The 26109-nt window shown below is 33.2% G+C and overlaps 1 protein-coding gene across 1 annotated transcript; it reads right to left on the minus strand.

Annotated features, from left to right (window-relative positions):
• Window positions 1-1125: 1125 nt before the first annotated feature.
• On the minus strand, window positions 1126-22893 carry LOC140043755 (uncharacterized). Its single transcript, XM_072088232.1, has 3 exons — window positions 22774-22893; window positions 12955-13155; window positions 1126-2963 (listed from the first exon to the last, which is right to left on the minus strand). The coding sequence occupies exons 2-3, from the start codon at window positions 13143-13145 to the stop codon at window positions 1217-1219; spliced, it is 1938 nt and encodes a 645-aa protein (XP_071944333.1). The 5' UTR covers window positions 13146-13155; window positions 22774-22893; the 3' UTR covers window positions 1126-1216.
• Between the last annotated feature and the right edge of the window lie 3216 nt (window positions 22894-26109).

Raw genomic sequence — 26109 nt, forward strand, 5'->3', positions numbered from 1 at the left:
TTAAACCAAGTTTGTGTTTCCATATTTTTACTTAAACCAACCTTTTTGAGAAATGTTCTACCTTTGTAATCTCTACGTACACCGCAGCCAACATCTTAAAATGTCATAACTTAAAGATGGAAGCGGACACTACAGAGTGTGTTGTGAAACAAATGATACAAAATACACGTAGGCCTATATCATTGAATGAACATTTGCATTGTTTTCCCCGAGTACCGTAAACAATAATATCACTATAAAAAACAGATTCTGATTAAACACAGAATGGACAGATGACTGGCTTCTTATGTTATTTTTAATTATTAAAAGATTTACCGTGTGAAAAGCCACACGGATAAATGTTGTTGGATATCGACACAAACAGCAATGACAGCAACTTTATCGGGTGTCACGAAAGCTCAGACCCCCTAAGACCTAAGATCACGAAAGCTAAGACCCAACACCTAAGATTACAAATACTAAGATATACTACAGCTTAAAAACAATACTTGTTTATCCATACATAATTTTAAACACAGTAGGTTTCATTTATTACCATAAATATAATTTAATACTACCGCAAAACATAGATAAACTCACATTATTTTCGCCCGTTGAGTAAATGTATATTTTTTCTTTACAACAAACAAACTTGACGGGTTGTTTGTTGGTATATATTTACTCCATTGTGTTGGTTCAGAGGATGTTTTTCTTACGCACCTGCCTTTCTTGTATTTTGACTCCAAATTTGTTGACTAACTTTATCCTGAACACTATAGTTCACTATGTCGGTCGGTCGGTCTGTCTGTCGGTCCGGTATCACTATGCGTTTTAGCACGCGACTCATGGCTGTTGTTGGCCTTGTTTGTAGACGTGTTGATTATGCGTGTAATAGCGTGTTGTATAAACTAAAAATTATTGTCTATTATCGTCGATCGTTATCGTCCTAGTGTGAATGGGCCTTTAACCTGGTTGAAGCACATAATGCGACCAGATATGTATATTCAAGTAGTCGGACCCTTGTGAAAAGTGACGTCAATTGCGAAATAAAGTCTTATCTCTGAATATCTTGAATTCTGGAGTTGTAATGGTATTTATAAAACTAGTAATAACATAATAGCATAAAACAAAAACGTATACGCACAATTTTTTAAGTGAAAAAATAATAATTTAATAACTGACAAACAAAAATAAATTGTGGAATCTACGGATTTTTAAAAGTGTTAATAAAGTATTGCTAAATAGGCCTATGAGGCTTATGCCTCTTAATTGGATATCTTTTTGGTGTAGATACTGGTCTAGGTTTATAGAATTTTGATCTTGAATGATATCTGTTATCATATTTTGACATCATTGAAATCATTGCTGCGCGTCTAATTGTTCCTGTAAACTGTTCATCGCTCAGTAACATATATCTACAAGTTTGTCCAGATACTGGGTTCACTTTGTACGTGTATGCTCTGTGATCTACTAGTGGCCTATCGTCTAGCATCGTACAATCACTAAATGTTGAATTCAATTTATCATCAAATTCCTTTAAATCTTTTTTAAAATCTGGACCGTACTCTGCAACTTTTTGCCAAAATGTTTTGTTGAAAAAATCGTAGAGTATTACGTCTGCGGAATTCCAATCACGTGATTTTTGTTTCAGATTATCCGAGAGACCGAAACGCAAGTTTGTAACTCTCACTCCTTTAATAATGTATAAAATATCATCCATGTCCCAACACAAAAGCTTTTTAAGCAAAAGTAGAGACTCGTTAAAATATTCCTGTAGAAGAACCAGGCTAAATTCCCGTGCTATGGTTTTAATGTGCAACTGAACTTTATCAACATTCGAATGTTCAGAAGGATCGAGACCCAAATCGTACAATAAAGGATTTTTTAAATAGTTTCGCATCGAGAACTTCTCATATTTATCTAAGAAATATTGCGGTTTAGATATAAATTGCTCGAATGGGTTTGCCCGTTGTGATAAATTCAAATGTCGAAAAATTTGGAAGTATCCGAAAATGGATTCCGCTTGCGTTGCCGGATCGCGTAAAATGGTGATGTACTTTGTGTCTGGTTTCATCACGGCATCCATCTCTTTCCGATTGTATCGAACGTGGTTCACCAGCATATCGTACTTCCTACGAACGATAGGACGTTTATATAAGCCTGCACTAATCACATGACCTTGACTTGGAAGAACAAAACTTAAGTTACGAAGAAATCCAAATCTTTGAAATATAGATGTTATAGTTGAACTTCCGGTTTTGTGCGTCTTTAGAAACACAATGCGCGTAGATGGTTTGCATTTGCTGCTATCTGACGTTTCTCGAATACCGTTTGATGCATTTGTTTGTTTAATACTATTTGTTGAAATGACTTGTTTGTCAATGCGATCCACAACGTTTGGTTTCAGCATTGTAGGCATACCTCTCTTCGAGTTTTTGCTAATCGATGTTACATTGATGAGTTTTGGAGGCGACGGAGTTACTTCTTGGTTTCCTGAAACATGTTTCGCAGCTTTACCTGTACTTCCATTTGTCTTGCCTGTTACAAGAGGATCTTTTGAAGAATTTTGAAGATTAGCAAGCTTTCGTTCATTCTCACTAACAACAATACCATCTATTTTTACCTTCTCGATTTGAGAACCTATTTTATCAGCTGTCAAAACCTTCGTGTCGTTTCCTTTTAAATGACTTGTAGAATTTTCACTTTGATTTCCTGATCGATAGTTTGTTTCTAAACTGTTAACTTGTTTTGAATCTGGATGAGATTCAGTTCTCAATACAGCTGACGTCACAGTTTGAGTATCGTTTCTTTTAACATCACTGTCATTGACAACATCATGTGTTTTAAAATGATTGTCATGTGATGATGTTTTTGGAAAAGTTGTCGTATTCTTTCCTTTATTGTATTCAGCTAATAATCGGTTGTTATTTTGAAGAAGCGTAGGTCTACTGCTATTGTGACTTTTACCAAATTCTTGCTCAATTCTAAATGAAGATAAAAAAAGATGAAAACACGAATCATTAGAAATGTTGGTCTATTGTCTTTTTGTGTATTGACAACAAGATTTTGTCAATAATATGATTGTGTAGGAACAGGTAGGTAGTCACATCTGTCGACAACAGCCAAACACATTACAATGCCTGTGCATTTTGTATTCTACTTAAGTAACAATACATTTAATTAATACGTTTAACTGAATGTAATAGGAAGTAAATGGTAAATTAGCTTGCCATGATGGTTGTATTGTCACGCAAGCTGTTACATTATATTAATGTAATTAAATTAGTAATTAAAATGCGAACTAAATACGACTTTTTGCATAAAGATGACGTAAACGTTTTAATTATGAGGTTCGCATTAATAATGTTTGTTATCCATTTCTGTTTGCCACCGAACCGATTTTTCTCATTTTGTAGCGAATTGACCAATTGCTATCGAGAGTTTGGATGACCCAGGGCTTATGATTGGTCCTTGCGTTGCGTCTCTAGTGTGAATGGTTCACAGTAGGTCAGTTTTATTTTTGTAAAAGCAGTCAGTTTTGGTTCGTTGGGCAGACAATCCGACTATGTGTGAACCCATTCGGCCTAATTATAAGATCTGATTTGTCATCTTTAAAATTGCCCAAGTTATACAGTAGCCGTTGGGCTTGTATTCTGATATCTGCTAAAATACTCTTTATTTTATCGATTTTTGTGACTTTTATAAATCAACATAATTGCAAAGCTCTTAACAATAACAAGGTCATTCACATGGATACGATGATTTTAATTGACAACAAAGTAGACGACTTTCAAGAAAAAAGAAGGAGAAAAGACTGATTTTCTGCTTAATAGAAACAGGCCCTAAGATGCTTGTCAGACTAGCGTGTGTTTCAAATGGTGGAACATGACATTTGTAAACACATTTGACACACTACAGTGCAATACATACCTTTGCACATACATGACGATTATAAATATAATAATTAAAATAGATAAATAATAAGTTAGTACTTCTATCATAATTATTAATTACGGAAACCATTGTATAGAAATGTGATATACATTTGAGTACACGCCCCCTCGAATAAACGCCCTGCCACATGCATTATACACACACTATTGAATTACAACACATTTTTTATTTAGTAGAATTCATGATCTACAAATTATTAACAAAAATTTTTATACAATTTTTACTGTATTTTTTCACTTCTCAATATTAATTGTGTAGAATTTTTTCATACCTATAGGGGATATCTATATGATTATAGCCTACATGTTATCATATTGAACCCAAAAAATAAACGTCTCCCTCAAATAAACTATCCACTAAAAAACCCCCTGAACAATAACCGCTCCGGGATGTTTATTCGAATAAATACGGTAATTTTTCTTATCAATTTTAAGTTTTCAATTTAACTTTATTTCGTCCTCAGTAAAAAGGCAAATAGAACATAAAAAATATATAAAACATTAGGTTAAAATACTTATATCAAACACATTTCATTAATTCAATTCAATTCAATTCATTTAGACATAATTATAATAAAATCAAAAATACAAACACAATAAAACTGACTGGCGGATTGTAGAAAAGTGACGAAGTCACTTTGTGAGTACTCTCCTTCTGGTGCGGACAAAAACAACAAGTTAACAGTAAAAGACATTAAATAAGGCAGGGAAAAACATCAAAATGTTATACAGATAAAACAGATGAAGTTACAAAATTATAAGTCATTTAAAAGTCTGATGGAATATGGTACAAATGAATTAAAATATCTGTTTGTCCGACTATTGTATGATCTCAGCAAGTTAATTTTTTTATGTCATTTTATTATAGAATGATTTAAATCTTCACATATTTACGTAGCCTTAGTACCGTAAATCTTCTAATTGTAACCCTGGGTTATTATTCTTTGATTTCTTTTTAGGGTGGGTTACTATTAGAACCCTACTACTACCGTATTAGAGTAGTGGGTTACTATTACTAATCTTAAATTAGGCACCTGAAAATGGTAACCCACCCCCAACTTTTCCAGTCAGCAACTCATAACAAAATAATAAAACTGTACGAATAAACAAATTGGTTGAACTCTAACTTTATTTAATAAACTCAAAAACACTCAATCCTCCCCACACTCCCGAGATCAACATGCATTATCTCCTTCTTTTCAAAATACGGCTACGTCATAGGTTTTTGTGACTCTAATAGTAAGCCCCATGGGTTTATTTATTTATTTATTTCGTTTTCTTTTAGTAGGGTAGCCCTCTCAGTAATAAAATAAAACTGCTCTTCCGAGGGGCCCTACGGCACATTTAAACAAAATTTGAAAACAACTTAAACTAAAACTTAAACTAAAACTAAACTTCAATGCATGTTCTCATTATTATTATACTTTTATACCATATTTAAATATATTTCACTGGAACCATCCTAGACCACCGGCAACAATAAATGAATCTTAAGAAGTGATTTAAAACGGTTATAATTGTTTTGTTTTCTTAATTCATAGGGTAGGCCATTCCAGAGTGAACTTCCATAATAAACAAAACTACGTTTGTATATTTCGAGGTTACATCTGGGCAAATACAACAGATTATTTTCATAGTTTCTGGTTTGAATATTGTGTACACTACTAATATATTGCAAAACATCACATAAGTATGAAGGTACAGATTCTTGTAAACATCTAAATATTGTACAAATTGTATGATATTCAATTCTTGTCTTAATTGTTAGCCAACCTAAATCATGTCTAACAGGAGTTCGAATATCAGCACCTAGTATTAATCGTGCAGCTCTATTTTGTACCCTTTGCAATTTTAAAATATGGGCGTTTGAACCAGTACCCCAGACTGTTGAACAATAGTCAATATGTGATAAAAATAGAGCATTGTATAATCTTTTAATAATTTTAGGAGATGTAAAACTTTTCAATCTATAAAATAGATGTAGAATTTTTGATAGTTTTGCACATATAGAATCAATATGTACTTTCCATGAGAGTTGTTCATCAAATGTAAGTCCCAAATATTTAAACGTTTCAACTTTCTCAATCGGAATGTTATCAAAAATTACTGTTTCATCTGTTGTTTTATTAAAACGTGCATGAGTACCAAAAAGCATGTATTTGGTTTTATCAATGTTTAGAGTTAATTTATGTTTATCTAACCATTGTTTTACATTTTCCAACTGTTCAGTTAAAACTGTTGTAAGCTCTTCATTTGATTTACATGCATAAAAAAGCGCAGTGTCGTCTGCATAGAGGACTGTTTTACAAATCCCATCAACACTATCATGTAAGTCATTTATGTATAAAATAAACAACAAAGGGCCAAGAATTGAGCCTTGTGGTACCCCATAGTTGACATTTAAAATTTCAGATTTTTTTCCATTAAAATTAACAAATTGTTTGCGATTTTTTAAATAATTACTGAACCATGCAAGCTCAGTGTTTATCATTCCAAAGGTGCATAATTTACGTAATAAAATATCGTGGTCTACCGTATCAAACGCCTTTTTTAGGTCAAGAAAAATTGCTCCAGTTACCAAGCCATTATCAATATTTTTATATATATAATTGCATACATCTATCAGTGTAGTAGAAGTTGAATGTAACGACCTAAAACCAGATTGATTTTTACATAATAAATTAAACTCATTTATATGATTCATAACTTGATTATGGATGCATCTTTCAAAAACTTTCATAACAATAGGTATAACAGATATTGGACGGTAGTTGTTAAGTTCATGTTTACATCCTCCTTTATAAAGCGGAGTAACCTTAGCACATTTCCATTCACTTGGAATAACACCAGATCTTAATGACCAGCTAAACAAAAAGGCAAGACTTTGAGAAATTTGTGAAGATGCAATTTTAAGTAACCTAGCGGAAATCCCATCAATTCCAGTAGCTTTTCCAATTTCTAACTTTTCCAACAAAGCTTCAATTTCATTTCCATTAATATCTTTAAAGTTGAAACGTTGTTGAAATTGTGATAACGATTCAACGGTAATATCGTTTTGGTTGTCATTAAAATGGGATGCAAGTTCATTAGAAATTGAATAAAAATATTTATTAAAATGATTAGCAATATCAGTTGGATTGTTTATTTCATTACCGTTTACATTGAGAGTTGTTTTAGTTTGTTTCTTTTTATTGGGTAAAAAGTCTTTCATGGTTTTCCATAATGTTTTAGTGTCATTAACATTATCCTTTAATTTATTATTTATATAGTCGCGTTTTAGTGATTTAGACAAATTATTTAATTTATTTCTTGCCTTTTTGTAAGAATTCCAATCATCTATGTTCTTAGTTTTTTCGGCTTTTTGTTTTAAATAATCACGGTCACGAGAAAGGGAAACAAATTCGTCTGTAAGCCATGGAATATCAGTTCCCTTCCTCCTGACCGTCACCATAGGAGCATGAATATCACAAATATCAGTAAAAATGTGTTTCCAAATGTCCCAAGCCTCGTCAGCATCCTCGGACGCCTCACAAATACTCCACGGAGCAGATGCAAGATCAGAAATAAACAAATCTTCGTTAAATTTCCGGAAGGTTCTCGTATGTAAAATACGCGGGGGCAATTTTATTTTAATTTTTTTACGTATTGCATATATCAATGAGTGATCGCTAATTCCAATTGGTACAACTCCAGTTTTGCTTATAAAGTCATCCCTATTTGAAAAAATTAAATCAATACAACTACTACTGTTTTCCGTTACGCGCGTTGGAGTTTTAATATACTGGTTTAATTGGAAAATTTGGTGGAGGGTTTTAATGTTCCGAGAATGCTGTTTATCAAATATATTCCAATTTAAGTCACCAACAACAATAATCTCTCTTATACTATCTAGTATAAAAGATATTTGATCATGCATTATATCAACAAATCCAGTACACGAATTTGGTGGTCTATAAACATTACCTATAACGAACGGTTTAGTGTTAACCGGCTTAATTTTTATCCATACCGATTCAATTGTATTTTCACCAAAGTCAATGACATCAAAATCAACATTTTCGTTTACATAGATAGCCACCCCACCTCCGTGTCTATTTCTGTCTGTTCTAACTAATAGGTATCCTGGGATTGCAAGTTCACTATTATGTATATTTTGATCTAGCCAGGTTTCACTAATTCCTAAGACATGGAAACGGCATTCTGAAAGTAAACTCCGAACATGGTCCACCTTATTATAGAGACTTCTGACATTTAAATGACCAATTTTAAAACCCTTTGTACAATCAATCTCGCATAATTTGCATAGTATGCCAAAAGCAAAATAAACAATAGAGTCGTTACGTAATTCAGCGTCGTCTACGTCGTTGTCTAAAAGGCTTCCCCGTACGATGTTCGTTTAACAATTGAATTGGTTTAAATGGTTTATTACATGCGTTACAAATAAAATCTAAAATCATCTTATCTACATAAAATACAATACAGATTTAGGACATTTAAAATTCTTACACATTACCTTTTACATTTAGGTAATTGTTTAAGATCGGAAGTTCTGGATAAAACAACTTTCTCGTTACTGCCAGTGATTATGGTATGTATGCGACCATCTTGTGTCCAAACTGCAGATACCACTGATGCATAGTTTTGCTTTACAGTACGTAGTAAACTTGATCTTTTGCTCGTAAGGTTTTCATGAATGTAGATATGGCTCCCCTTTAATTTTTTCTTTGCTCTATATACTTCATTTCTAACATTATACGAACTAAACTTTACTATTATTCCTCTTGCTCTTCCGTTTTTCTTAACTTTTGGCTCCAATCTATGACTCCTGTCTATGCATGTTTTATCTACTTCTACGCTTAGCTTTTTCTTAAACAAATTCAAAACTATATTGTCTGTTATCTCACCTTGTTTCTCTTCTATTCCTTGAATAATCAAACAGTTCCTTCTTGAATATTGTTCTGCTTCATCTAGCTCATATTGTAAGTTCTCTACCTGTTGTTCTACTTTGCTGAGACGATCTTTAGTATCGTCAAGTTCGAAACGTATTGCTTCAATTGCTGCATCCGTTACAATTTGTGTAATGCTTTCAATCAGCTGATGTTTAACAATGCTCGCAATTTTCTCGGCTAGGTCATTGAAAATACTCGTATTTCCTTTAATTATATTGGAAATTTCATTTTGTACAGTAATAGTAAGCGGTTCCACATCAATGACAGGTGCTGTATCAGTGTTCAGTTCGCAACACTCCTTACCGCTGTCCTTTTTACCACCTTTCCTTGTATTCTTTCCGGCCATGATGGTGTATTAATACGTACATGTACAGCAGACAAAAACCGACAAGTAAATGCTAGGCTACAGGAGTGCCCTAACACAACAGCTGTCCTGCGGGAAATTTGAACTGTCACCGCGTAGTGAGGCTGAATGTAGTGAGGCTAGAGAGAGCGATTTAGGACACGTCTGCTCTTAACGACGACTACACTACTACTTGTCTTTTTGTGGGTTATTATTATAGATTGACTTATAAGGTGGGTTACTATTGGCAGATTTACGGTAACTATAATTTTGTTGCATGTAAACTAAATTAGGGTTAGATCCTGTGATCCGACCCGCTTTATTTAGTACTAGCTTGGGAACACTTGTTCAGTTTCACATAATGGGGAGAATGGAGATGGGGCTGTTTTGTGAAATAACGCAAAATGATATAAAGAATAAAGAAGCACTGTCATCCATTCGGAAGGACAACAAGTGAGAATGTTGTGAAAAATGATTGAACAAGTTATGTTTAGGTTTTAGGCATGGCACTCACTCCACTAATTTGAGTGTTTTAATTGAGTAGGTCTATAGAAGATTTAACATTAAGATTAAATTTACACCCCTCTCAAATATTGTTTTTTATTTGATTTTTTTTTTAATATCTCTAATCAAAAAGTAATTATTATCAGGTTCCAAATATTATACATTGTTGTATTATTATCAAATTATAAATATTTGTATATCTTATATTCCATCATTTATAACACTATATAGCAAGTTGCGTTTTTACAATGTATGGCTCTGCTCACTTGCTTAAAGCAGTGCTTCCTATATTTAGTACAAATTAATTGATTTTTATTATAAAAAAAAGTATTATGTAATTGGATACCTGAATGCATTTTGAGTTATCTTGGCTGTGTTTTTATTATTATGCAAAACTTCACATTTTAATAAGTAGGCTAAATATTTGGAATATTTACAAAATATGTTATGTAGGCCTATATCACAATGTAACATGGTAAAAGAAGTTTTTTTTATTTGTTACAGATTTTATTTTCATCTTTATTGTTTTACTTTTATTTTCAGCATTTTGGCTGAACGGTTTAAGTTTCTCCTTTAATATAAGTATACAGTACAATGTATAAATTTAAACATTAATACAGTAAATGAATTATAATTGGTCTGCTATCTAGTGTATAATAAAAAACAAAGGGCAAGTAAATATATCTTACTAGCAGTTATACTTACCCAGGGCAGGTTTCAAAATTAGTTTTCGCAGTAAATAACACCCGACGTCAGTATCTCACAATACTCACAAACCTCCACCCCTCTTCAATAATATCCCAAACGCTTTTTAAAAAACACATTCATCCCAGTGATAGACAAATTCAATTTAACTTGAGCTTCAAATTGAGAGGGGTATAGTTATGATAGGCCTATAGTTTAAGTACGTTTTAATCTGTGTAATTGAATAGGTGTCATATTGGCTGATAATTCAAATATCTAATTTTGATACTGCGGTCTCCCAGCCTTCTTTCTCCTCTCACCATCCCAGCCACAATCAACAAACCATAACTCCTTCCCTGGACAGTTCAAATGTAGTAACTTTTCCTAGTACAATTCCAATCATATATAGGCTACTTCTTTACGCCAGTATTTTCGCTCCTTCCCTCCCAACACACCCTAGATAATGGGTGATGTGTTTAAGACGGTTCCAGTACAAATTATGTTAGCCATCACTCCCAACCCATAATCCCTCAGTGGTAGTTTTCAAATTTAGTTTAAAACATTCCCAGTACAGTTTCGGCCATGGTGATAGGCCTACATAAACGCCCAGCCCCTTCCCAGGGATAATTAAAATACTTTTTCCAACCACAATTCTGATCAATTTTATAGCCTACTACCCCTAGCCTAAGCAAAATCCCCACTATTCCCTGAACCCCAACTCCCAACCCCCCCCCCCCCCCTCTCCCACCAAATCCCAAGACTTTTTGAAATGTAGTTTAAAACATTTCCGGTACAATTACGATCATTTTGATACCCCATATGTATGATTACGTGCAAAAAAAAAAAAATTTGTATAACGAACTAACATCGAAAGTGGGGAAAAGTTGGCCATTTTGACCACATTTTGGCCCCTAACTTGGGTCCTAGATGGCGGATGATGTTCAAATGTAGTTTAGACCCTTCCCGGTACAATTCCGGTCAGTAACAACAATTTGTATATAACGAACAAACAGACAGACAAACAAACGTACAAACTCTCTATAGATCTAATATAGATAGGCCTACGTTGTATAAATCTGGTTTTCGCTTCTACACTACATCCACTAAAACCAGACAAAACACCAGAAAGTGAGCACACTTTCAACTATCCATCGTAGACTCATGCATTGGTGATATGCACACGTATACTTTATATATACTATATTCTTTCTTCTATCGTTTCTCCTTTTTTTGCTGGAGAGGGAAGGGAGGTATGGGTTTATTAAAAATATATGATTCTTATTTGTTGTAGACACGATTAGTTAGGTACGATTCGACCGTGTTGTCTATGCATTAGGATTAAATGGAACAAAATGAATTATGAAGTTTTATGATTTTGTCATCTTAAAATAGATTTCCGCATCCAACTACAAGAAGGTTTAATTCATACGCCGGGCTTAATATTTCTGCTGGCATATAGTCGAATGTTTGTAGATATCGACTTGATTAAACAACGAACCTCTAAACGATAACAAATCAGTAGAAGGCGATGTAAATCTATTTCAATATGTGTGAAAACGGTTCAAATTAATGGGTGCTAATCGTTCATAATTTGGTATACAAAGACGTATTCCACACGTACGTTTATGGGTAGGCCTACATACTGTAGAGGTCAGTTTACAGAAGCACTGAAAATATTATTTATATAACGAAAGTCAATAGTCGATACAATATGGTATAGTGGTAAAATCATTTTCCTGTTGTATTGAAAACGGGGCCACACATATTATTTTGTTAAAGATAATTTAATCTGATTTTAACTTGAATACATAATAGTGATACACAATATACAATTATGATTTAAGTATAACACGTTTATTTGAGATATATCAATATAGATAGTTCATTCAGCAGACAACATCTGCAAGCTAACACTCTTTTTGTCCATTACTAATTGATTGGATTCGATAACACTGTCATTTGAACGATAATATAGTTAATGAAGAGGATGCTTTGAATGATCCAACTCCCTTTCGTGAAATGTAGGTACTTCTTTATAGACCGTGCACATTTACACTGTCATTGACTTGGGCCTAAGCATTCATTCACATTAAGCTGTTATTAGGGGCCAACAAATTCTAATTCTGTGAAATCCGTGATGTAAACATATTGCTTGGTTGTCCGTCCGGTGATCATGGCTTTACTAGTACTGTACATTTTTTTTTTTAATAATCACTCAGGCCTACTTAATTGAAATTTTTTTTTTACGTTATAAATATGGAATAATTTATTTCTGCTTTGGGACACACGCTTATTCAGGAGACAATGCGGAAAACCCTTTAGGGGATACCTCTTTTAAGAGGACCTTTTCTCGTAAAACGAACGCCGGGAATTGTGTTTGAACACTGAATTGATGGTCTACTTTTAATAATAGGGGTTATTATTAATAGTAGTACTAGTATTATTATTCAGGGGATGGACACCTCTTTAAGGGAGCACTTTCTCGTAACGAATGGGATCGCTTTAATAAGGATTCTGTACTTAAATCTAAGTATGAACTTACTTGTTCTGTCTAAAGTCTAGGTATCTGTTCTTGAAGTCCAAACGTTGCTGGTAGTAATATAATGACGCTGAAAGCATGACAACAAGCACCACTAATAAATATCGACTATAACGTTTCGACATCTCGTTTGGTAACAAAAATAAGTACTGTACTAAAAAATATACAGTTACACCACAACCATCAAGCACCATGTCTTAATCCCTATGGAGATAATATCACAACATTTGAATGTATTTCAAACGAAACAATGGTTTAAAATAATTGCAGAGAATTGACCAATCAGTGATTCGTATCGTATCAGACACGTCAGAGATCCTCAAATAATTAATACAACACGGTGTACATTAATTGTTTTGATGATCATGACAAATAATTTGTTCATCATAGGCCTACATTAAAAAAAGATCAAACATGAAAATATGAGAGGGGTTTTATAGTAGGATGTTGTTGTTTTGTATTTTCAATCTGCTAATGGCGACTGTTCGTTTTCAAGAAGCGACTACGCAGCTATCGGGTCTAATGGTCATTCTGCGCTTGCTTGGTTCTGAGCATGTGCAAAATGACTTTACGATGCAGTTTATTGATTATTGTATGTTGTCATCGCAACAGCGAAACCGTCGAACCACTAATTAGCAGTTATTTGAAGGTTCAATTTTGACGTAGCTTGTCGCAATGAAATCACAATGATATCAACAGTCATATATAATTGTTCAGCAGGAACACTAATTTCTCTAACCGACTTTCATTTGATTAGAACATAGTGTAGAGCTACATACAAATATCAAACAATGAACGTGTCGCAAATTATAACATCACTACTTAGAAACCAAAGATAGCTAAACGTGTACCGAGACGTCTCATCGTATCTATATTTTCAATTCCAATAATATTATAACATTCATTTCCTTACTTTTTGATTAAAACATTAATATGAATACATAAATATAGTATAAATAGATAATAAAAAAAGAAATAAAAGATAATAAAACGAAAAAAAACATGACCCCAGGAAGATACAGGATTTTGAGTGGGGTGGTCTGCCCTGACAACTGGGTCCGAAGGGACAGGGATACCGTAAAAGGACGTTGACCAATGACAGGCAATAGTTCGAATAATACATCGCTTTTGATTGACTAGTATGATTTTAAAAAGTTTTATAATCTCAGATGAGAAACTAACATTTGTGTTGGCCCTTATAATAGCTACGAAGTGTGGTTGATGACAATGTTGTTAGGCCTATGCTTACCAACCAGGAAGATGGTTGGTGAATTATTATTTAAAAAATGTACAGAAATAATGTTAATTCATTTGCCACCATTTTATGATTATTTGTATTACTCAGTCTCAACAACTGTCCGCAACCGCAAAGAGACAAAGTTATTTAGGACTATTATTATTTACTAGAGGGTGAGCTCGCTTCGCTCGCTCTCCCTCTAGGAAGTGTAGTTGGTCCTGAGGCCATTCAAGAAATAATACGATTACAATGTCCTTGACAATATTGTATCATAAGAACGAAATTAAACGTATAACGAGTGTGTAATTAAGTTTAATGCTGCCAAATAATTGATGATGAAGGATGATGTGATGATAATCTGAACAATGATGACGGTGGTGAACAATAGGCCTACCTATTTTTCAGTATTACTTACTTACTGGCTGACTACTCTATCTATAATATTAGTAGTTGACTGGCTAGGTTGGAAGGCTTGCTTTACTCACGTTAATATTTTCGGAACGTACACACTAACAGCATGGCATGTTTTTAAGTTTTATCTCAATTTAAAGGAAGCCTGTAGATCCGCAAAAGTCATCACAAATAAAACTGCAAGATACCGAGGAATTACGTAAACGTTTATAGCTATATACATTTTAGATATATTATTCCTTACCATCGTAATTTAATTTTCTATGGGCTCACTACCGACCACATATTTCCACGCTTTGTCGTTCGCGATAAGACGTCCCGTCCCGAAGTACCGTCCCGTAGCGACGTATAGCGATCTTATTACACTCCGTATGGAACGCCAATGTTAAGCTTACAATAATCATCTGTCGTGATTTAAGCTGGTTCCCGCTACTACAAAAGCAAACTCTGTCACAAAGCAACTAAAACCGACACAACGTAAGAAAGTACTTTTCTATACCTACCTATACAAATTAGTCGATAAAGTTCCTAACCGATTTCACGCAAAAAATGTAATACCAATGATGACGCGGATCATACGAATTCGCTTGTGATTTGTCAACATATTCACTTGCGTTGCGCCTAACGTCGTTGCATTGCGTCTTTGACGCAAAGCAGAAAGCAGTGTTAAATTAAAAAAAGAAAACTGAAATGCCCACAGTATCGTCTTAACTACGTGGTATATTGATATGTTTTTTGTACCAAAATACTCAGAACATACATATTTTTATTTGTTTTAAAGCTCAGGTAGAGGCATGAATTTTAAATATAATATTTGGTTAATTGTACATAAATCAAATATTTGTAACAGAAATCAAGACGAAAAAACATCAATTTACCGTAATATGGTCAAATACAAAATTTGGCCAAATTCTTCCATAAAAACAAGGATAATTTTTTTTCAGTAGTTAGGTAGTTAACCTAATGTAATAACATGTCTGGTGACTTCCTAGACGGTGAAAAAAGATGGTGGATATACAGTAGATAATTTTTGCTATAGCATGAAAATAAAAATCTGAAGTTGAATAAAAATATCAGAAATGTAATATTTAAGTTATATTACCTATATTTAGTCATCTGATAACATTTTTTACCACACCGTTTATTTTTCATAGCTTTTTAAAACGCCTCTCTATTTACAAAATTTGTGTACAAAAGAATATAGATTTTATTGTGTAATTTGAACTATTCCCCCACTGATTAGAAAGTGCTTATTTTCAACAAGCTCGTGTAACACAAATAAAATCCCAAAAATTATGAAACATAGGGGAAACTATAGATCGATAATTATTGGAATGTATGATCAATAGAAATTTTTTACCCGCACCTGGCCTTTAATGAAACATTTTTTGATCATCGCGCGCCAAATTTTCGAAAATTAATGCATGGTTCAGGACCTTTTGAGTGTTTCAAATTTAAAAGTTTTCATTTTTCGCGTTGTTTTCCCTACCCAGTATCATGCATATTTTGGTATGATGATAAGGACGTCGAGATAGGAATATTTATTGATGACAGGCTAGACTGAAAAGTAAATTACCAATTATTACAAACTGTTGGTATGACCAAAGAATATATATCACAAGAATGAGTAATCCGCGATTTTCCCTGTAACAGTATATTGTCCATGTGGTAGGGCGCCGCAATAAGTAGTGAGGATGTATACAACATTTTGTGACGGTGCCTCGACTCCCGGTAGTATTTTAATGATAAAAAATGTTATCAACTACATGCCAACATCATGTTAAATGCTGTTTGGATATTTAATTGTTCGTTTCATGCAATTTATTTAGTAAAAACTGCCGAACAAACAGTTCGCTTCATCAACCGTGTTTTCAAAAAGGATAGTTTAATAATATTTCTATATTTAACTTGTTTCTGGTAAAATAAATAAATGTTAATAAAATTTAATATTGTATCCTATAAATAACATGTATTTCATACGAATTTATTTCATAAAATCAATAATTAATTTACCGGGCGTAGATTAGTATGCGGCAATGGCAAAGAATCAACCAAGCGTTATGTGCTGAGTAATTACTCAGCACATAACGCTTGGTTGATTTTTGGTGTGGCTGTTCAGCCTTTCTTTGTGAACTAATTTAGTAATTCATTTTCTGTAGAAGTGAATAATTATACACTAGTTTGTTATTAAATATGTTTTATAAAATGTTTTACAATTTCAAAATATATTATCATAATTCTATTTAATGTGACATGTATATCTATTAAATCAAGTCTTATTTAGTCTGTATACATCCGCCCTTATGAGGGCGGGCATCACTCTCTGTTACAAATTTCTCATGCTAAAATCGCGAAATACTCATTCTTGTGATATATGATTCTTTGGTATGATGTACAAACTGAACTTCAACATTTCCTCAGAATGTATTACCGTAAAATCTTGTAAAAATAACCCCCCTTATAATAGTAACCCCCCACCCCCTACTTATAATAGTAACCCACATTATAAGTAAATCTATAATAATAACCCACTACTCTAATCTCATGTTGATCTCGGGAGTGGAGGGAGGATTGAGTGTTTTTTTAGTTTAAAATAGTATAAAATAAAGTTAGAGTTCAAACAAATTTGACTATTCGTATTGTTTTATTATTTTGCTATGATTTGCTGACCGGAATAGTTGGAATGGGTTACTATTTTCAGGTGCCTAATTTAAGATTAGTAATAATAACCCACTACTCTAATAGTAACCCCCCTTCTAATAGTAACCCACCATAAAAAACAATCAAAGAATAATAACCCAGGGTTTCAATTAGAAGCCCTACAGTAAATACTTTTTATTCCAATCTTATTTAAATGATTGTTTTCTTGCCTGTAGTGGGGAACATACTAAATCAATAATATTATTATAATGTATTTGATCCAGAAAGAACTTCAGTATCAGAATTATCCTGTTGGTAAGCTCTCTTTTATGATTTCATTTAATTTTATATTTTTTTAATTGTAAAAAGTGAATTTTCATCATGGACCAATCAAATATCTTGTTTCGCTTATGATTTTGTATATTCTTTGAAATGTACGCATTTTGCATTTTTTCTGTTTTCTTTTAAAGACTTCCTTTAAAAACAATTATATAACAATCATAATATAATTATATAATAATTATATAATAATCATATATAATGTAAAGAGGGACTACAGCGACAGGCCCATTGGGCCTTTTGTAGTCTCTCGACTATATATATTATATGCCAACCATTGTTATGATATAATATTTTTGATCAATAAATGTTTCTTGAATTGAATTGAATATCTCGTTGTCATTTACTCGGACCTTCAAAAAATTAAATATCGTTTATACGAAATCAGGTCTAAACAACAGAGGGCGTTATAATATTTAGACAAGTACAATCAATCAATCAATCCATTTATTTGGAAATTGCACCTTTACATCGGTGGCACACACATGAAGTGGTGCATCCATATTGAACACAATTAACATAAAATGACGGATACGGATACTTAATTAAATTAAAATTAGTACTACTGTATATACTGTGGCCCATAGAGGGCGCTACTCAAGTATTTTATTCAGAGCCATTATATAAAGAGTTACGACATTGGATTATAGTCACGTGATATGCAGGTCAATTTGTGTCAAACTTGTCTCCGTTAATGCATGTAAAGTATAGGAGCAAGAAAATACTTTAAACTTTTTCTTATATTTAAAAAAATGTAATTTCACATTTTACGGTGAAATATCGATGTGCACAGCGTACTTGCGGCAAAGAATATTTCGCGCGCGTGCGCTAGTACATTATAAAGTTCGATTGATTGATTTTGGAACGAAACATCCCATAACTACGTCCTATTAATAACAATTATGTAATATTTTCAATCCATAATGTATGCTTTGATGACTAAATAAAATAATAAAGTGTCGTGGATATATTTGTTAATATATTGAATAGGGTATGAACAATATTAAAATAATAAAGGCAAATTATTACAAATAAAATGATGAACGAGTCTCTGAAAGTTTGTGTCAAAAACACACAGAGAGCCATATACTGTATAAAAAGAGGGGTGAATTTGTGTGTTTTTTGTATTGGTTCATGCTTTGATGTATCCTGACTTGCATGTAGGCCCTAGCATTTATTCTTTTGTTATTATAGACACAATATATATTTGTTACCAAATTAATACCATTAATAAAATTAATTACTAAATAAAAACGGAATATAAGCGTTATTTCATAGACAAAACAAATATAAAAATAACGCATGAACTACAGGAATACGCCATACAAAATAGACGCGCGCACCCTCAGCGTGCGAATTCTTTGACACAAAAATGGCTTCTAATTTTCAATGTCGTAACTCTTTATATATATAATATAGCTCTGATTTTATTGCTATTATATTATTAGTAAACATGGCAGTTGGTCAGACGTGCCAAATGTGCAAAATACGATGCCAACTCATTATTTCATATTACATGAATTAATTATCACACCATAAACATTTTGTGGACCGAAATTCTTTAGCATTTTTCTTTCTTATTTTTCGATTATTTAGCCTAATGTAGGCCTAATAATAATATAATATAGGCCCTAATACAAATTGATATTTTGGGATATTTTTTTGTTTATCCAAAATATCGGAAGTAAATTGCATTTATCGGAAAATGAATCAAATTATTGAGGGAGGCACACTTTTGAACGATTTTTCTAAAAAAAATGATATATAATTATTATATTATATGTAATTAATATCAAAATATTATTACCAAACAACTCAGCCAACAGAATAAAAATGCGGGATAGCCGATCAATTCGGCCGCCATTCACTCTAAGGCCCTTAACCTTAATAATAATAATTATTATTAATAATTAATGTTGTGCAGACATAGGCCTATGCTAGCTAGGCCTAGTCAAGCTATTAGTGGGGAACCTAATGTTCCAAAAATCAGTTCCGTGAGATTTTAATGCTCAAGTTGAGTTCTTGGCAGTTTTGGAATCCTTGGGACCAGCAGAATTCATTGCAACAGGGGGCCAATTTTTCCCGACCCTATTTTGGCCGCCATCTTGGATTTCAAAATGGCCCCCATTTTTTACTCAAAACTGATAGTAGCTCCTATTTTAAACCACGTACGAACGTAATTTGTGTGATAAATCTTACAATATTTTGATAAATCAGTCCAATGGTACAATTTATAATAATAGCATATGGCAGCCATATTGAATTCCAAGATGGCCGCCATTAAAAACATATATAATGTATGCATTTTATAGTCAGGGTCCTCGTGTATTTCCGTAGGATTTTAATGCCCAAAGTAAGATTTCACTTCTTTAATATGGTGGTAGGATACCAAAAATGCTAGGTAACCAATTTTCACGATCCCGTAACCATGGTAACAGCCCCAAGATCAAAATGGCTCCCAATTGGCCCTATCTCCGTATCCCTTTGGTCTATCAACAAGATATTGGTATCAAAATACTCGGAGCGTATATATTTATATTCATTGTAATGGAACATTTTGACGAAATGTAATAGGAAATGCTATTTTTCTGCACTATTGACCTTTGACCTTGACTTTCATTGTATCTAAAAAACGGCTGGTCATTGAAATTTAAAAATGGTCTCAAATTGCTGAGACCATACATATTCATATTTATTGTAATGCAACATTTTGTTAGAAAATGACCGGAAGTAAAGTTATTGACCTTTGACCTAATAAACATGAACTTGATATATACAATAATCGGCAATTATTTGTGGTAGGTATTAAACAATGGGTTTATAAATATTATTATCATTTGAATATCTAATTTCTAATTCACATACTTAGTTTTTATATATTTATAAATATTAATCAATCAATACCATGCATTTATTGTGTCAGCATTCTCGTCCCATTCTTTCCATTAAGACAGTCAAAGGAGTGAGTGTGGTTGATTCTTAAACTTTGTACCTTTCCATTTTATTTCCTAATGCTTGTTTTTCTTGAAACAATTTCATATATATAGGTTTCTTATACATTGAACTGCTGCCGGCCATACATTATTACGTGTTCGTAGATGATAATTTGATTGCTTGGTTCAGTTGCTTGATTAGACGTTCCTTGGGGTTGCTTCTTTGATGTGTCGATATAAGAAGTAATCTTCCAATGCTAACATTGACTGCCATTTTGTAGTTATATCGCCAACCCAAGGAATCATTTTAGATTAGATAGAGTGAGATTGTTAGAAGTGACCAAGAGGTTTTGGATGTTTACAGCATTTTATGTTCCCTTCAAGCTACTAAATGTGTTTAGTTTCATTTTTTTTCAAGGAGACCACAACCAGACTTTGCTCACAAACTTCAAAAAGCTTTCTTTTTTTATCATCTCTGTTTAAGATATATTTCTTGACTTCATTTGAAATTATTACTAAGACAATGTTTAAAAAAAGTGTTGATTTTGTTATGAATGTATTTTGATAAAATCTTGAAGGATTTGTGTGTTTTGTGTTTAAAGAGTGAATTCGATGGGAAATCCAGTTCGATTTCCTCATTTTGAGTAATGCCGCCAACAAGACCACCAACCCATTTTAACTATGTTCCTTCTGTTCCTTCCTGATCCGGGAAAAGAGAACTATTTAAATACAGATTTTTTTTCTTTACATTCAAATTAATTACATTCTTTTATTCTCTGTTACTTAGTAATCTACATCAAGCCAAGCTGGTTCATTATGTGAATTAAAAATTAGCTATTCAAATGATAATAATATGTATAAATCCATTGTTTAATACCTACCACAAATAATTGCCGATTATTGTATACATCAAGTTCAATGTTTATTAGGTCAGAGGTCAATAACTTTACTTCCGGTCATTTTCTAACAAAATGTTGCATTACAATAAATATGAATATGTATGGTTTCAGTAATTTGAGACCATTTTTAAATTTCAATGACCAGCCGTTTTTTAGATACAATGAAAGTCAAGGTCAAAGGTCAATAGTGCAGAAAAATAGCATTTCCTATTACATTTCGTCAAAATGTTCCATTACAATGAATATAAATATATACGCTCCGAGTATTTTGATACCAATATCTTGTTGATAGACCAAAGGGATACGGAGATAGGGCCAATTGGGAGCCATTTTGATCTTGGGGCTGTTACCATGGTTACGGGATCGTGAAAATTGGTTACCTAGCATTTTTGGTATCCTACCACCATATTAAAGAAGTGAAATCTTACTTTGGGCATTAAAATCCTACGGAAATACACGAGGACCTTGACTATAAAATGCATACATTATATACGTTTTTAATGGCGGCCATCTTGGAATTCAATATGGCTGCCATATGCTATTATTATAAATTGTACCATTGGACTGATTTATCATCATATTGTAAGATTTATCACACAAATTACGTTCGTACGTGGTTTATAATAGGAGCTACTATCACTTTTGAGTAAAAAATGGGGGCCATTTTGAAATCCAAGATGGCGGCCAAAATGGGGTCGGGAAAAATTGGCCCCCAGTTGCAATGAATTCTGCTGGTCCCAAGGATTCCAAAACTGCCAAGAACTCAACTTGAGCATTAAAATCTCACGGAATTACATTAGGTTCCCCACTATATGCCTTGCTTGCCCTAGCTAACTAGCCTAGCCTAATATATAGCCTGGCCTACCCTCTAGTATCTATAGGCCCCTACCTAAATAATAATAATATATTGCGAGTTTAAATAAGCGTACGTACCAGATTGCCAGCCTAGTAGGCTAGGCCTATTTTTATACTTGGCCTATCCTATTATATACTCCTAGCTTGCTAGCTAGGGCTAGGCTAGGGCCTAGCCTAGGCCTAGCTAGCTAGCTAGGTAGGAAGGAGGCCTAGGCCTAGATCTAATATTTAATAATACTACCAGCTACATTTCCTGCATATGGGCCTAGGCCTAGTGTTAGTTAATATAGGCATACTGTAGTCTAGGTAGGACCTAGCTAGTAGTATTGTAGCTAGTCTGAGCCTACATGTAGGCTAGTAGTAGGCCTAGGCTAGTAGTAGGCCTAGCTAGGCCTAGCGCAGGCTAGCCCAGCCTACGCTAGGCTGGCTTGAGGCATACATACAAATAATAGGCTAGGCTAGGCCTAGCCTAGTAATATTCTGGTTGTTTCTTTTTTACTTCAATTACCTGCAAATTATTTGCATTCTCTCTCATTTTCATAATATATAAACATGGCTCGTGGGTGGTGTGATGTCCGTGTAGTCTTTCTATAGCATGCAGAAAAGAGAGGGGGAGAGGAGGAGGAGGCTGCATGCAGAGGTAGAGAGTGCATGCTAGCTGGAACAAGAGAATCACGCATACGTACGTGTGTGCGCGCTTTTGTCGCGTATACGAAGTCGTCGTGCGCGTGATGTGTGGCCCCCCTCTGGGGGAAAAAGATAGGGACAATAATATGAAAAACAAAATTACTATAACAAATCATAATGTTTATTCATTTATTGTTTAAAAATATTGATTGATGAGATTTTTATTTAAAAAAAGGTGAATTGGGGTACAGTACACGTCAGTAGAGAGGTTTCGCAACTCTACAATAATACGACAAAGAAAACGAATACGAACAAGTTGCGAATCAGCGATAGTCCAGTAGAGCAGCATGGAATATTCATTAGTCCATGAGTAAAGATAAGTCAAAATTGCAACAGAATATTGTTTTTGTTTTGTCTGGTAAATATATATTAAAGTATCTCTTCGGAGATCCCGCCTCGTGAATAAAAATACTGAAAGATGAGGGCGTATAAATTTGATCTCTGGTGGGCGTCGTGCGTACAATTGAGGACTAGTGCTATTCCGCCGTACCACGCCGAGAATGTTAAAGAGTCGCTATCCAATCGAGTTTGAACAATACCATGAAAGCCCCAGTAGTTACCAAGTTACGCAAAGTCCTAACTTTGACCATATTGACCTTTTGGCCCCTGCACTGACCAAGCATCCCAATTTTGTTTTCGCCCAAGTAACGAAGTAATAAACATTAATCAGTTTGCTAAAGGGTGCAAGAAACCCCTTTCTATCTCCCCAAGTATAAAGGCTCATATATATATTTAAAAAAAAAGAGATTCTTAAGTCTTTAAAGTCTGGGGTTAATAATTCGACCCCATTCCAAATATGGATTGAATCACAGTTTTAGTATCCAAAGTCCATACATCGAAAATGTAAGAGTTGGCGCCTGTAAAATACTTCCACCATAAATGTATGCACAGCAAGTTAATTTTGGACTAAACTGTTTTTGCTTCGAATGTAATTCATCATCCCTCTGTTTTTTTGCAAGTATGTGCAGAGAGTTACAAAGATGTTGCAAAATATTCCACTATTATTTTTTGTTTCTTCTGTTTTAAAACGCAATTGTTTTTTTAATGATGGCAAAGTAATAGATTTAATAGATCCCCATCTGCATTCAAAGTTTCTATTGATTTTTTTCTGACAAGGAAGTTGAAAACTGCTGGTTGTCGACAAATTAAATACTGTTACAGTCATTGATTTATCTAAATTCTTGACTATGTGCACAATACATTTGGGTTGATTTTTAAAGATTCGAAGCTTTTGATTTTGTTTATCAACATTAAGTTTTAATAGTCACATAAATTTTAAAATGGTTCTCACGGCAGTAAAAACAACAATAGATTAATATCGTTTTATTATTTAACAATTCATCGAATTAATACAGATTATTATTTAAATTATTAAATTAATTAATAAGATAAACCTGCAAAAGACAAATAATCAGAGCTTTAAGCCTGGTTTCACCAGAACAAATGTACTTCTACGACTAGTATAATAATTGTATCAAATAATAATACAGTATCACATTTTGATTGTGAAATAACCAGTCAATAATAATAATAATAATATAGAAATATAAAAACAATGACTTGTTGCTGTATATTGTTAGAATTTAGTATACAAATGCAAATAGCCCGTTTTGGAAGTTTGTCTAAATTAGAAATCATGTGTGGAAGTCCATGGTCAAAGTTTTGTAAATAAATTTACGTAAGAGCAAAATTCGGTAAATCGCGTAACTTATAAATTATTGTACTCAATGTAAGTCGGTAGACACTTTCGGTACTGATTTTTAAAACCTAATATAAACCTGTTTACCGATTAAGTTTAGTTAGATAATCGGTTATTGACGATTAAAACGAAATTCGGTTAAACGATTTTCACCAAAAAGGGATGTTTTCCGAACTGTGTAATATTCGATATAGATTTGTTTGGATTGCAATTAGATCTTCCATTGGAGAAAAGTGTTGAAGCCTATATTCAGTTTTGAATTGTTTATATTTTTAGTGATAGTTTATTAAGTTTAAGCCAGTCAGATACATATTTTATTAGCCTATTTAAATTTCTAAGGGTGTTGTAGACAAGATAAGAGGAAATGTTTGTATCGTCAGCAAACATGAATGATATTGATCTAATGAGAACATGGAGAGAACCAAGCATGGATTCTTAAGGAACACTGCATGTTATAGGAAGAATATTATGAAGAGTACAATTCGAAGGAGGTGGATTGTTGTCTGTTTTTAAAGTCGTTCGAGCATTTGAGAAAAAAAGGGCAAAATAGAGACTTCAATATCCTGGTATTTTTCAACGGAATGAGACTCATTTTTCGTTATTAATTAGAATTATTATACTTCGGCAATAAATTGTAAAGATGAAGGAAATACAAAATTAAATATATTAGTAGGAAGTCTGAATAAAAGGTACATTTTCATTTTTAGTTGGTTTAATATTTATTTCATTTTGTAATTATTCATGCAAATACAAAATATAATAGGAATCAAAACATTAACAAACACGACATAAGGAGATAAGATATCATAGTCAGTCGCTGCAGAAAAGCACAACAGCAGCCGAAGCCACACTTATGTGTGTACCTCCAACTAAAGGCTACTAAATATAAAGTAATAATATCATCGAGGCCGGTACTTTGGATTAGAAATAATGTTAATGAATTTCTCAACTCAGATGTGGGAAGAAAGAAAATATATTTTTTAGTAGAATTCCTTATTTCTAGAAGTAGCTTGGATTTTAGAAGACAGTTTGGGTCCTATTTCAGTAAGAATGTGATTGAATTTAGTGGCAAATTGAGATTGTTGTACCATTATCTGTAAAATAATTAGGTAGTGTCTTTTTTGTTTTTACAGAGAATTCTAGATTTTCAAGGTTTAAAGTCGGATTTTGAAATTTAAAAGAATACATATTAATATTAATGAACTTCAATTGTAAAATTGTTATCGTATTGGTACTCACAGCAACAGTTTTTGCATTAAATGGGGAAAATCCATCTCTCGGTGGTGCTTGTAAGGAAAGGAGTGCGACTACTGTATAATGTTTACATAGATGATCTGAATATAGCATTTAGTAGAATATTGTCCTCACTAATTTAAGTTATGCTGATGAAATGACCATTATGGCTCCATCTTTTTATGGATTAAAAAATATGGTTGATAGCAGTATGAACATTATATA

This window comes from Antedon mediterranea, chromosome 3 (assembly GCF_964355755.1).
Source record: "Antedon mediterranea chromosome 3, ecAntMedi1.1, whole genome shotgun sequence".
NCBI classification, from domain to species: domain Eukaryota; kingdom Metazoa; phylum Echinodermata; class Crinoidea; order Comatulida; family Antedonidae; genus Antedon; species Antedon mediterranea.